The sequence below is a fragment of the Cherax quadricarinatus genome, chromosome 43, assembly GCF_038502225.1.
Source record: "Cherax quadricarinatus isolate ZL_2023a chromosome 43, ASM3850222v1, whole genome shotgun sequence".
Taxonomy (NCBI): Eukaryota; Metazoa; Arthropoda; class Malacostraca; order Decapoda; family Parastacidae; genus Cherax; species Cherax quadricarinatus.
This window is the reverse complement of record NC_091334.1, coordinates 6,239,295-6,252,797: the sequence shown is the minus strand read 5'-3', so window position 1 is coordinate 6,252,797 and position 13,503 is coordinate 6,239,295. Positions and strand designations below refer to the sequence as shown.

At 37.9% G+C, this 13,503-nt stretch overlaps 1 protein-coding gene across 4 annotated transcripts in view; it reads right to left on the bottom strand.

Moving 5' to 3' along the window:
- The window catches only part of LOC128694220 (uncharacterized), a 67,661-nt gene that overhangs the window by 3,217 nt on the left and 50,941 nt on the right, over positions 1 to 13,503 (bottom strand). For all 4 annotated transcript variants that reach the window (XM_053784223.2, XM_053784222.1, XM_053784221.1 and 1 more), the window contains exon 8: positions 2,883 to 3,935. In XM_053784223.2, coding sequence (XP_053640198.1) covers positions 2,883 to 3,935 — 1,053 coding nt within the window. The remainder of the gene's footprint in view (positions 1 to 2,882; positions 3,936 to 13,503) is intronic.

Here is a 13,503-nt window from a genome sequence, read left to right as displayed (position 1 = left end):
GTGTTACAAAACAAATTCTAAAGCAGAATAACAAAAATGATGCATTTTATAAGGTGTGGCATTAAAAGTTGTTCACATTTTTTTTTTTAACAAGTCGGCTGTCTCCCACCGAGGCAGGGTGACCCAAAAAGAAAATACTCTCATCATCATTCAACACTTTCACCTCGCTCACACATAATCACTATTTTTGCAGAGGTGCCCAGAATACAACAGTTTAGAAGTATATACGTATAAAGATGTACAACATATCCCTCCAAACTGCCAATATCCCAAACCCCTCCTTTAAAGTGCAGGCATTGTACTTCCCATTTCCAGGACTCTAGTCCAGCTATATAAAATAACTGGTTTCCCTGAATCCCTAACTAGTCATAAGTTTGCCTGTGATACTCCAATATAGAAACTATGTATTGTGCCAAAACAAAAGCATTCACATTGCTAAACTCACAAACTAGTATTTAGTCACTTAGTATTTAGTCAACTTACTCCACAATTTGCAATAATTTAGGGTTAAGAATTAATCTAAGTTTGCCCGAAAGGCCTAGCCATGCTAGGTGTTCTAGTGGCACCCTCTGTAATTAGTACAGTGGACCCCTGGTATTCGATATTAATCCATTCCTGAGAGCTCATCGAATACCAAAAATATCGAAAAGCGAATCAATTTTCCCCATAAGAAATAATAGAAATCAAATTAATCCGTGCAAGACACCCAAAAGTATGAAAAAAAAATATTTTACCACATGAAACATTAAGTTTAATGCAATAGCATAATTACATTAACAACAATAACAATAGAATAATTGAGACTTACCTTTAATGAAGATCTGGTGATGATTGATGGGATGGGAGGAAGGGAGTGTGTGGATGGTGTTAGTGTTTAGAAGGGGAATCCCCTTCTATTAGGACTTGAGGTAGCAAGTCCTTTTCTGGGGTTACTTCCCTTCTTCTTTTAATGCCACTAGGACCAGCTTGAGAGTCACTGGACCTCTGTTGCACAACAAATCTGTCCATAAAGCTCTGTACCTCCCGTTCCTTTACGATTTGTCTAAAATGGGCCACAACACTGTCATTGTAATAGTCACCAGCACGGTTTGCAATAGCTGTGTTAGGGTGATTTTCATCCATAAAGGTTTGCAGTTCAACCCACTGTGTACACATTTCCTTAATTTTTGAAGTAGGCACAATGGATTCCACAACTGGCATAGGCTTCTCAGGGTTAGCCCCAAACCCTTCAAAATCTTTCTTAATTTCCATACTAATTCTCACCCTTTTTACCACAGGGTTGTCACTAGAAGCTTTCCTGGGGCCCATGGTGACTTATTTTGCAGAAACAAGCACCAAAATCAGTGATAATATGGAATGTACCTAATGTATCCTTAGATGCGCGCACACTGGCTGGCTTGTAAACATTGGCACACACAGGACAGTTCAGGCCACACTGGGACACGTCTCGTACGAATCGCATCGAATACCGGGTTTTCGATCGGATACCGAGGCGAAATTTTTGCGTTAAAATGCATCGAATACCGGATTTATCGAATACCAATGCCATCGAATACCGGGGGTTCACTGTATTTTATTGCATGTAAACCACACAATAACCAAAATCTTTAAACCCCGCATTGTAATCCTTATAGAGAATAAACTTTGATTTGATTTGATTCACTAAATATTACCCTGCTCACACTCTAACAGCTCGTCAGGTCCCAAATACCATTCGTCTCCATTCATTCCTATCTAACACGCTCACACATGCTTGCTGGAAGTCCAAACCCCTCGCCCACAAAACCTCCTTTATCCCGTCCCTCCAACCTTTTAAAACAAGGACGACCCCTACCCCGCCTTCCTTCCCCTACAGATTTATACGCTCTCCATGTCATTCTACTTTGATCCATTCTCTCTAAATGACCAAACCACCTCAACAAACCCTCTTCAGCCCTCTGACTAATACTTTTATTAACTCCACACCTTCTGCTAATTTCCACACTCCGAATTTTCTGCATAATATTTACACCACACATTGCCCTTAGACAGGACATCTCCACTGCCTCCTCGCTGCAGCATTTACAACCCAAGCTTCACACCCATATAAAAGTGTTGGTACTACTATACTTTCATACATATTCTATAATGGTTAATACACAAAACTCTATAAAGAATTCACTATATTCTATCAGATAATGTTCATCCACATTATACAAGCTTTTTTTAAGTGAAACAAATTTATTCATAAATACTCTAAAAATGTTTACATATCTTGAAGAATATAACTGATCACATACAGCCTCTCCTCACTTAACAGAGTTCCGTTCCTAAGACCATGTCAGTAAAAAATTCGTTGCTAAGTGAGGAGCATACCATAATGGTAGTGGGTTTGTGTCAACCATCTTTGATATTATTCTATGTCACCTTTGCACCATTTATAAAACTTTTAAATGTTTATACAGTAGTGTACTGTATACTATCAAACAGAATAGAGGAAATCAACTCTAATATACATACATTACAGTGGTACCCCGAATTTTGGCCATAATTTGTTCCAGAAAGCTGTTCGAGCATCGTTATCGAATGAATTTGTTCCCACAAGGAATAATGTAAATTAGATTAGTCCGTTTCAGATCCCCAAAAATACACTTACAAAAGCACTTACAAAAATACACTTACATAATTGTTCGAGTTGGGAGCTGTTCGAAATTCAAGGTACCATTGTATTTAGTTATGCATATTGGTCAGAAAGCCCGTCATAAGTCTGAGTCGTCGATAAACGAGTACATTGCTATGTGAGGAGAGGCCATTTTGAATATCTTAAGACCTGACTATAGGAAGAGTAAAAAGAACTGGGAATATAACAGCAAAACTATTATAATAAAGTATTAATCACTCACCTCTCCCACTATATCAAAAAGAGATGCTTCAAGTTGAGAGACTCTTGCCTCCACCTCACCACTGTTCTCTTTGCTTACAGTTTCAGCAACTACTTCATCACATGTCAGTGATGAGTCTTCAGTTAAAGTTGTGCTCAGCATGTGAAGAAACTCATTGTCTTCCTCAGTTTTTAGGGTAAACATTGCACTAGAAGAAGAATGTAAATCAAAATCATCTGAAGAAAAATTTTCGTCATTATTATAAAGAGATGGGAATGACTGGTTTTCCTGAGAATTGGTAAACTTTGCATGTTCCAGCAGAGTTTCATCTCTTTCCATTTCAATTTCTTTGAGTCTTTTTTGCCTTCTTCGTTCACGAGCTGAAAATGAACGTGAGATTAACTTTGCATCGTCCACTCCATCTTTCTCAGTACCCCAAGATCCTGGATTAGCATAGGAACTGCTCTTTTCCCAATCTTTGCTGCCTTCAATTACTAACTTTTTAACACTGCGCCATCGTCTTCGAGACCGCGAGTCGATGTTGCCAGCAGCTGGCAACTCACATTTTTCGTGTTGTTCACACACAGATTCTTTAGTCTCAGCTTGCTTAGTTTCCTCCCTTAATGCATCTAACTTCATCTTATCTTCAGATATACACAATGAGTTTAACTCTGTCTGAAGAAACCCAGAGCATCTCTTTGAATGTAAATTATAATGGTACATAACTGGTTTACTTTGCTTTCCATTATCATGTAGAGTCTCACGTTTGATATCAAAAACTTTCCTGTCAGGATAATGGCTATAATTTTTTCTGCTATCCTGCTTGGTTACACATTTCACTCCTTCAAATTTATCTACCCTCTTCTTGTCTCCTGCAACAGCATTCTGCTTTTCATTCTTGCCACAGGCACTTGCAAGATTAGTTGTATCATTGAGGAAGACCAAGATGTGACGGCGGATGAAGGGTTGGTGAAGGATCCACGAAGTGTTGGGTCTGTGCTCTACATTGCAAGTCATTAAAGACCTCACCAAATACTGCAAATCTTTGCTGTAGTGGCTAGATATTCTTTCAACCTAAAAAAAAAAAAAAAATAATATACAGTGATTTAACAAGCACAGGTACACATCAATACAATTATCATACTTTTACTTTTTATAGTACAATGTATTGCTCAACTTATTATATATAACAAATCAGTTTAAAAACTGTAGTGTAAAGCACCCTTCTGGCAAGACAGTGATGGAGTGAATGATGGTGAAAGTTTTTCTTTTTCGGGCCACCCTGCCTTGGTGGGAATCGGCCAGTGTTAATAAAAAATAATCAGATCTTACTCCCAATTCAATATATCATAGTGACTATCTGTCATTTTAACTTTGTTTACAGTTACTTAATTTAGTCCCTTATATTTTTTCTCTTTTGTTTTAGCTTTATATAACAACCTTAATTCATATATTCACAATTGTTAATATAATCAAGGTGCTATTCTCAGGTGCTAAAGTGTAATAAGTTCATTATTTTGCCATTATATTCATTTATTTGATTACCACTTTTTGTTCACCACAAATTATTTTAGTCCCTTTTATATTGCCTCATTTATTTTAGCTTTAAAGAGCTCCCTTAGCTCATATTTTTTACATTTGTTAAAATAATTCAGGTGCTATTTTATAGCTTTAGAATATTTACTTTGTCTTCTACTTAATTCTAACTATAGGTTCACTATAAATCTTATGATAACAAGCATTGATCCTGATACCAACCTCTTATCTAATGACTTAAATGAATCAAACAGTAACTGTAATTACTACACGGGAGAACAATCAAAGGCACTTCTTAGACCCAACAACAACATAACTGTCTTTAACTACAATATCAGATCTTTAAGCAAACATTACGATGACCTCATAGCATTACTAAATTCCCTGCATGCCAGTATGTCCATCATTACTCTCACCAAAACCTGGCTAAAGCCTGATACTACAGATGTCTATGCCATTCCTGGTTACACAGCCATACACAACTGTAGGCCAGATCAACAAAGGGGTGGCGCAGCTATATACTACTCAGACCAACTAGAATGTATCACCAATACTTGCACAAGGGATGAGTTAGTTAGTTAGTTTAATATGTTTATTATGCACCCCATACCCATCCTGTGGGCGGTAGTCAAAAGATTACAGAGGTACATAATTGGTCCAGGGACTGGACTCCAAAGTTCTGATAGCTGAGCAAGTTACAGAGGTAATGAATTCACAATTTACAAAGGTAATGAACTCACAATTTACAAAGGTAATGAACTCCAGGTAGGTCTAGTCACAATCATGACAAGTTACAAAGGTATTTACAGATTACAGAGGTACGTAATGGGTCCAGGGACTGGGCTCCCAAAGTTGTGATGGCTGAACTAGGTACAAGGTAATGAACTCACAAGTTACAAAGGTAATGAATCCTGTAAGAATGGTTACTTACGTTTATACATGGCTACAATCATGAACAAATTATAGTGTAATGAGCAATTCACACTTCCACACCCGGTCACAACTGTAGTGAGTTATTGGTGCAAATATTGATTGTTGAGACACACACACACATACACAAATTCATACACACACACACACACACACATAAACACACACACACACACACATACACACACACACACACACACACACACACTCATACACACACACACACATACACACACAAACACACACACACACACACACACACACACACACACACACAGAGGAGTTTGGACTCGACCCCTGCAATCTCAACTAGGTGAGTGCACACACATACATACACACACACACACACACACACACACACACACACACACACACACACACACACACACACACATGCACACATGTGGTAATGCTTTATTTACAGCTAGCAAAGTCAGGGTATTTCTCCAGAATGGTCTGCAATATACCACTGTGGATAAAGTACTTTGCCATTTCTTGAACATTTCTGAGCGAGTTGTTTCTAAATTCATTAATTTTATCACACTCCAGTACATAATGACGCAGGGTGTGACAATAGTCCATCTGGCAAAGTTTACATTTCGTTTGGTCTACATCTGGTGGTGGTGATTTAACCTGCCAAAGATACTTGTAACCCAGCAGGAGCCGGGCAGTAGTGACATCCAAGAGTCTGCTTATTTTGTTGGATGCACCATAGACATGTGGCTCCTCCTGCATGATAGAATGATGATATATGGACTCACTGGTGTCAATCTCCCTGAGCCTTAAGTCCATAAAATTCAGTTGAAGTTCTTTTTGTATTATTGTTCTCAAACTACTACCTGACAAGCCAAGATTGTAATCTACTCCCTCTTTGAAAGCATACAGCTTAGCCAATTTATCAGTTCTATCATGCATCTGAAGACCAATGTGAGATGGAATCCACAGCATGTGCACTCTGACTCCACTGTCCACAATCCTACCATACCTGTGTCTGGCTTCTGACACAAGCATACCTACAAAAACCTCTCACAGTGATAAACATCTACAGAGTACCACAGTCAAACATTAGCTGTTTTAGTGAAAACCTAGGAAGTATGATAACTGATGCACGCATGAACAAAGATGACTTACTACTCTCAGGTGACTTCAATATAAATCTCCTACAAGACCAAGACCCACATGTTACTGAATTCACAAACACTGAGTAACTGCATGTTGCTACCAACAGTAACAAAACCTACAAGAGTTACAGAGACCAGTGTTTCCCTACTAGACCACATCTGGACCAACACCATATCCCCCTTAAGATCAGGCATAATCACAGATAATACCACAGACCATTGCCCTACCTTCTTCATAACAAACCTTGGCAAATTACCCCTAGACACTACTAAAGTCACTTTCAGACTTCACAATGAGGCAGCTATCAATAACTTCACAGCAGCAGTGACAAACACTGACTGGCACACTGAGCTAGAAATCTATACAGATATTGACGAATGTATTAATAATTTTCTAAAAAAGACCCAATACCTCTATAACAAGCACTTCCCTAAAAAACTAAACAGATGACTGCAAAGAGACTGAACAGTCCCTGGCTAACACCCAGTATCCTCAAATCCATAAATACAAAGCACCTATACGAAAAACAGTACAGAATGGGCCACATAACCAGAGACCAAACAAAACGTTGCTCGTCAATCCTAACCAGCCTAATAAGAAGGGCTAAAAAATTGTATTATGAGAACAGATTATCCAACTTATGAGGTGACATAAATAAGACCTGGAAAACCCTATCAGAAATACTAGGAACAAAAAAGATAACACGAAATAACGAAATTGAATTGACAAAACCAGATGAACCCCAATTCCCACCTACTGAAACAGCAAACAGACTCAATGATTTCTTCTCCACTATAGGAAAAAACCTTGCCAATAAAATCCCAAGCTCAGATACCCCACCCAATGACTACCTCACTGGCAACTACCCGAACACACTGTTCCTAGCCCCGACTAACCAACTGAAGTCTCCCTTATTATCAACAAACTAAAAAACAAGACAGGAGATTTAAATACCTTACCACCCATTATTTACAAAAAAAGTGTCACAGGTGCTATCACTAATCATTGCAACACTCTTTAACAAATCCATTGAATCCTCTACCTTTCCTACAGTTCTCAAAATAGCAAGGGTCACCCCAATCCATAAAGGAGGAGACCACACAGACTTGAATAACTATAGGCCAATATCCAACTTACACCCTCTCTCTAAAATCTTTGAAAAATTAATCCATAAGCGTATCTATTCCTACCTCATCTCCCACAACATACTCAACCCCTGTCAATTTGGGTTCAGGCCTAATAAAAATACTAATGATACTATTATCCACATGCTAGAACATATTTATACAGCAATAGAGAAAAATGAAGTACCACTGGGGATCTTCACTGACTAACGTAAAGCTTTCGATACAGTTGATAACGACTTGCTCCACATAAAATTGTCGCACTACGGTATAAGAGGGCACTCCCTCAACTACCTAAAGTCATACCTCAGCAACAGAAGCCAATATGTGTACACAAATGAGGCAAACTCTTCCGCACAGCCAATTACAATTGGTGTCCCACAGGGAAGTGTCCTAGGCCCTCTTCTCTTTCTCATATACATAAGTGACCTACCAAATGCATCGCAACTACTCAAACCCACACTATTTGCAGATGACACTACATACGTCTACTCTCACCCGAGCCCAGTCATACTAGCCAATACTGTAAATGCCGAATTACAGAAAATATAAACCTGGATGAGGACCAACAAACTTACTCTAAACATTGACAAAACCTACTACATTCAGTTTGGTAACAGAGCTGCAGATGTGTCTCTTAACATAATGATAAATGGATCACCTATCACAAAAATCACAGAGGGAAAATTCCTAGGAATCCACCTTGATAACAGACTCAAATTTCAAACACATACACAACAAATTTCCAAAAAAATTTCCAAGACCGTAGGCATACTATCGAAGATACGGTACTATGTTCCACAGTCAGCCCTCCTGGCCCTATATCACTCACTTATTTACCCCTATCTCACCTATGGAATTTGTGCATGGGGCTCAACAACAATAAACCATCTCAGACCACTAATCACCCAACAAAAGGCTGCAGTCAGAATGATAAATTCCCACTACAGACAGCACACTCCACCAATATTCAAAACGCTAAACTTACTCACAATACAAAACATCCATACTTATTACTGCACCTACTACATACATAGAACACTTAACTCTGACATAAACCCTCCCCTCAAACATCTCCTTACCAACCTCAACAGAACACATGACCATAACACAAGGCACAGATCACTCTTTGATATTCCTCGTGTCCATCGCACGCTATGCAAAAACTCAATGCACATAAAAGGCCCTAAAATCTGGAATTCATTACCTGTGAATATAAAAGAAACACTGTCTGTTTATAAACTCAAGTCTCTTCCCAAAAATCACTTACTCACCCACAACTAAATAAATACTGAATAATTGTATCTCATGTATGTATCTCATTATTGTATCTCATAAATGTCAACCTGTGACCCAATCAAACTTTGTTACTATTTAACTTCATCACCTAACAGAATACTCCATTCTACTGATTACACAGCAACACAGTAAATGACCATATGACCTGTCTTTGTAATACTCATTTGTACTAAATTGTTATCTGTTTTACAATAATTTTTATACCACTGAATATATCATTGCTTAGTTAATCTTAAGTTAATTTTAAGCCTGCCCATAATGCTCTGCATACAAGGGGCTTTGGCATGCTGCACTTTAAAAATTGTATTCCTTGTACTTCTCTGTATCATGTTCAAATTAATAAATAAATAAATAAATAAATAAATAGTGTAAATTACCTAGGAGAATCCAAAAATATCAGACAGAGTGACTTATTTCCATTTGTTGTCCTTGAAATATCTTTTTTAACCCTTTGACTGTCGCAAGTCCCTTTCTGAAACTGTCATTCTATGTCGCAAAACTTTTTTGAAAAAAAAAAAATCTTATGAAATGATAAGAGAATCTTTTCCCGATGGTAATGACACCAAAAGTATGAAATTTGGTCGAAAACTCGGAATTACGCTCCCGCGAAGTTAGCAGTCTCGGCAACATATACGCATCGGCGATTTTGCCGAATTTGAGCCCTGTTTTTGACCAGTTCCATTGTTCCAGTTGACCAAACTCATAGCTATTTCTTTAGAACTCCATTTTTTTCTAGCAGTTGAGTACAGGAAACCGCCCATTTACCGATTTGAACTACCCAATAAAGTGGTCAGAATTTGGCAATTTGGCAATTTGAGATGGAATCCACAGCATGTGCACTCTGACTCCACTGTCCACAATCCTACCATACCTGTGTCTGGCTTCTGACACAAGCATACCTACAAAAACCTCTCACAGTGATAAACATCTACAGAGTACCACAGTCAAACATTAGCTGTTTTAGTGAAAACCTAGGAAGTATGATAACTGATGCACGCATGAACAAAGATGACTTACTACTCTCAGGTGACTTCAATATAAATCTCCTACAAGACCAAGACCCACATGTTACTGAATTCACAAACACTGAGTAACTGCATGTTGCTACCAACAGTAACAAAACCTACAAGAGTTACAGAGACCAGTGTTTCCCTACTAGACCACATCTGGACCAACACCATATCCCCCTTAAGATCAGGCATAATCACAGATAATACCACAGACCATTGCCCTACCTTCTTCATAACAAACCTTGGCAAATTACCCCTAGACACTACTAAAGTCACTTTCAGACTTCACAATGAGGCAGCTATCAATAACTTCACAGCAGCAGTGACAAACACTGACTGGCACACTGAGCTAGAAATCTATACAGATATTGACGAATGTATTAATAATTTTCTAAAAAAGACCCAATACCTCTATAACAAGCACTTCCCTAAAAAACTAAACAGATGACTGCAAAGAGACTGAACAGTCCCTGGCTAACACCCAGTATCCTCAAATCCATAAATACAAAGCACCTATACGAAAAACAGTACAGAATGGGCCACATAACCAGAGACCAAACAAAACGTTGCTCGTCAATCCTAACCAGCCTAATAAGAAGGGCTAAAAAATTGTATTATGAGAACAGATTATCCAACTTATGAGGTGACATAAATAAGACCTGGAAAACCCTATCAGAAATACTAGGAACAAAAAAGATAACACGAAATAACGAAATTGAATTGACAAAACCAGATGAACCCCAATTCCCACCTACTGAAACAGCAAACAGACTCAATGATTTCTTCTCCACTATAGGAAAAAACCTTGCCAATAAAATCCCAAGCTCAGATACCCCACCCAATGACTACCTCACTGGCAACTACCCGAACACACTGTTCCTAGCCCCGACTAACCAACTGAAGTCTCCCTTATTATCAACAAACTAAAAAACAAGACAGGAGATTTAAATACCTTACCACCCATTATTTACAAAAAAAGTGTCACAGGTGCTATCACTAATCATTGCAACACTCTTTAACAAATCCATTGAATCCTCTACCTTTCCTACAGTTCTCAAAATAGCAAGGGTCACCCCAATCCATAAAGGAGGAGACCACACAGACTTGAATAACTATAGGCCAATATCCAACTTACACCCTCTCTCTAAAATCTTTGAAAAATTAATCCATAAGCGTATCTATTCCTACCTCATCTCCCACAACATACTCAACCCCTGTCAATTTGGGTTCAGGCCTAATAAAAATACTAATGATACTATTATCCACATGCTAGAACATATTTATACAGCAATAGAGAAAAATGAAGTACCACTGGGGATCTTCACTGACTAACGTAAAGCTTTCGATACAGTTGATAACGACTTGCTCCACATAAAATTGTCGCACTACGGTATAAGAGGGCACTCCCTCAACTACCTAAAGTCATACCTCAGCAACAGAAGCCAATATGTGTACACAAATGAGGCAAACTCTTCCGCACAGCCAATTACAATTGGTGTCCCACAGGGAAGTGTCCTAGGCCCTCTTCTCTTTCTCATATACATAAGTGACCTACCAAATGCATCGCAACTACTCAAACCCACACTATTTGCAGATGACACTACATACGTCTACTCTCACCCGAGCCCAGTCATACTAGCCAATACTGTAAATGCCGAATTACAGAAAATATAAACCTGGATGAGGACCAACAAACTTACTCTAAACATTGACAAAACCTACTACATTCAGTTTGGTAACAGAGCTGCAGATGTGTCTCTTAACATAATGATAAATGGATCACCTATCACAAAAATCACAGAGGGAAAATTCCTAGGAATCCACCTTGATAACAGACTCAAATTTCAAACACATACACAACAAATTTCCAAAAAAATTTCCAAGACCGTAGGCATACTATCGAAGATACGGTACTATGTTCCACAGTCAGCCCTCCTGGCCCTATATCACTCACTTATTTACCCCTATCTCACCTATGGAATTTGTGCATGGGGCTCAACAACAATAAACCATCTCAGACCACTAATCACCCAACAAAAGGCTGCAGTCAGAATGATAAATTCCCACTACAGACAGCACACTCCACCAATATTCAAAACGCTAAACTTACTCACAATACAAAACATCCATACTTATTACTGCACCTACTACATACATAGAACACTTAACTCTGACATAAACCCTCCCCTCAAACATCTCCTTACCAACCTCAACAGAACACATGACCATAACACAAGGCACAGATCACTCTTTGATATTCCTCGTGTCCATCGCACGCTATGCAAAAACTCAATGCACATAAAAGGCCCTAAAATCTGGAATTCATTACCTGTGAATATAAAAGAAACACTGTCTGTTTATAAACTCAAGTCTCTTCCCAAAAATCACTTACTCACCCACAACTAAATAAATACTGAATAATTGTATCTCATGTATGTATCTCATTATTGTATCTCATAAATGTCAACCTGTGACCCAATCAAACTTTGTTACTATTTAACTTCATCACCTAACAGAATACTCCATTCTACTGATTACACAGCAACACAGTAAATGACCATATGACCTGTCTTTGTAATACTCATTTGTACTAAATTGTTATCTGTTTTACAATAATTTTTATACCACTGAATATATCATTGCTTAGTTAATCTTAAGTTAATTTTAAGCCTGCCCATAATGCTCTGCATACAAGGGGCTTTGGCATGCTGCACTTTAAAAATTGTATTCCTTGTACTTCTCTGTATCATGTTCAAATTAATAAATAAATAAATAAATAAATAAATAGTGTAAATTACCTAGGAGAATCCAAAAATATCAGACAGAGTGACTTATTTCCATTTGTTGTCCTTGAAATATCTTTTTTAACCCTTTGACTGTCGCAAGTCCCTTTCTGAAACTGTCATTCTATGTCGCAAAACTTTTTTGAAAAAAAAAAAATCTTATGAAATGATAAGAGAATCTTTTCCCGATGGTAATGACACCAAAAGTATGAAATTTGGTCGAAAACTCGGAATTACGCTCCCGCGAAGTTAGCAGTCTCGGCAACATATACGCATCGGCGATTTTGCCGAATTTGAGCCCTGTTTTTGACCAGTTCCATTGTTCCAGTTGACCAAACTCATAGCTATTTCTTTAGAACTCCATTTTTTTCTAGCAGTTGAGTACAGGAAACCGCCCATTTACCGATTTGAACTACCCAATAAAGTGGTCAGAATTTGGCAATTTGGCCAATTTTGCGCAAAGTAAAAAAGATGCCAATTTCAAAATAAGGTCCAGAATAAACAATGTAGACATTCTTGGCACTAAAATAACATATCCTCTGTTCATTAGTCACATCTCTAGGCCCCTCTTATATTATTATTGCTTTCTATTTTGATTTTTTATTCATACAAAAAATACAAAATTTACTGTTATGCAGACTACTGCATTATTGTAAAAATGGTATAAATAACATCAGTGCACTAGTGAAAGAATATTAGACTCCCCAGTTGATGTGTACTGGACGTGTGGTGTTATTTGCTTACTCTTGAACATTGGTAAACATCGAACATTTCCGCTACTTTGAGCTCAATTTCAAGGTCACTTTCATCATGAAAGTAATCAAAATCATCTCTATTT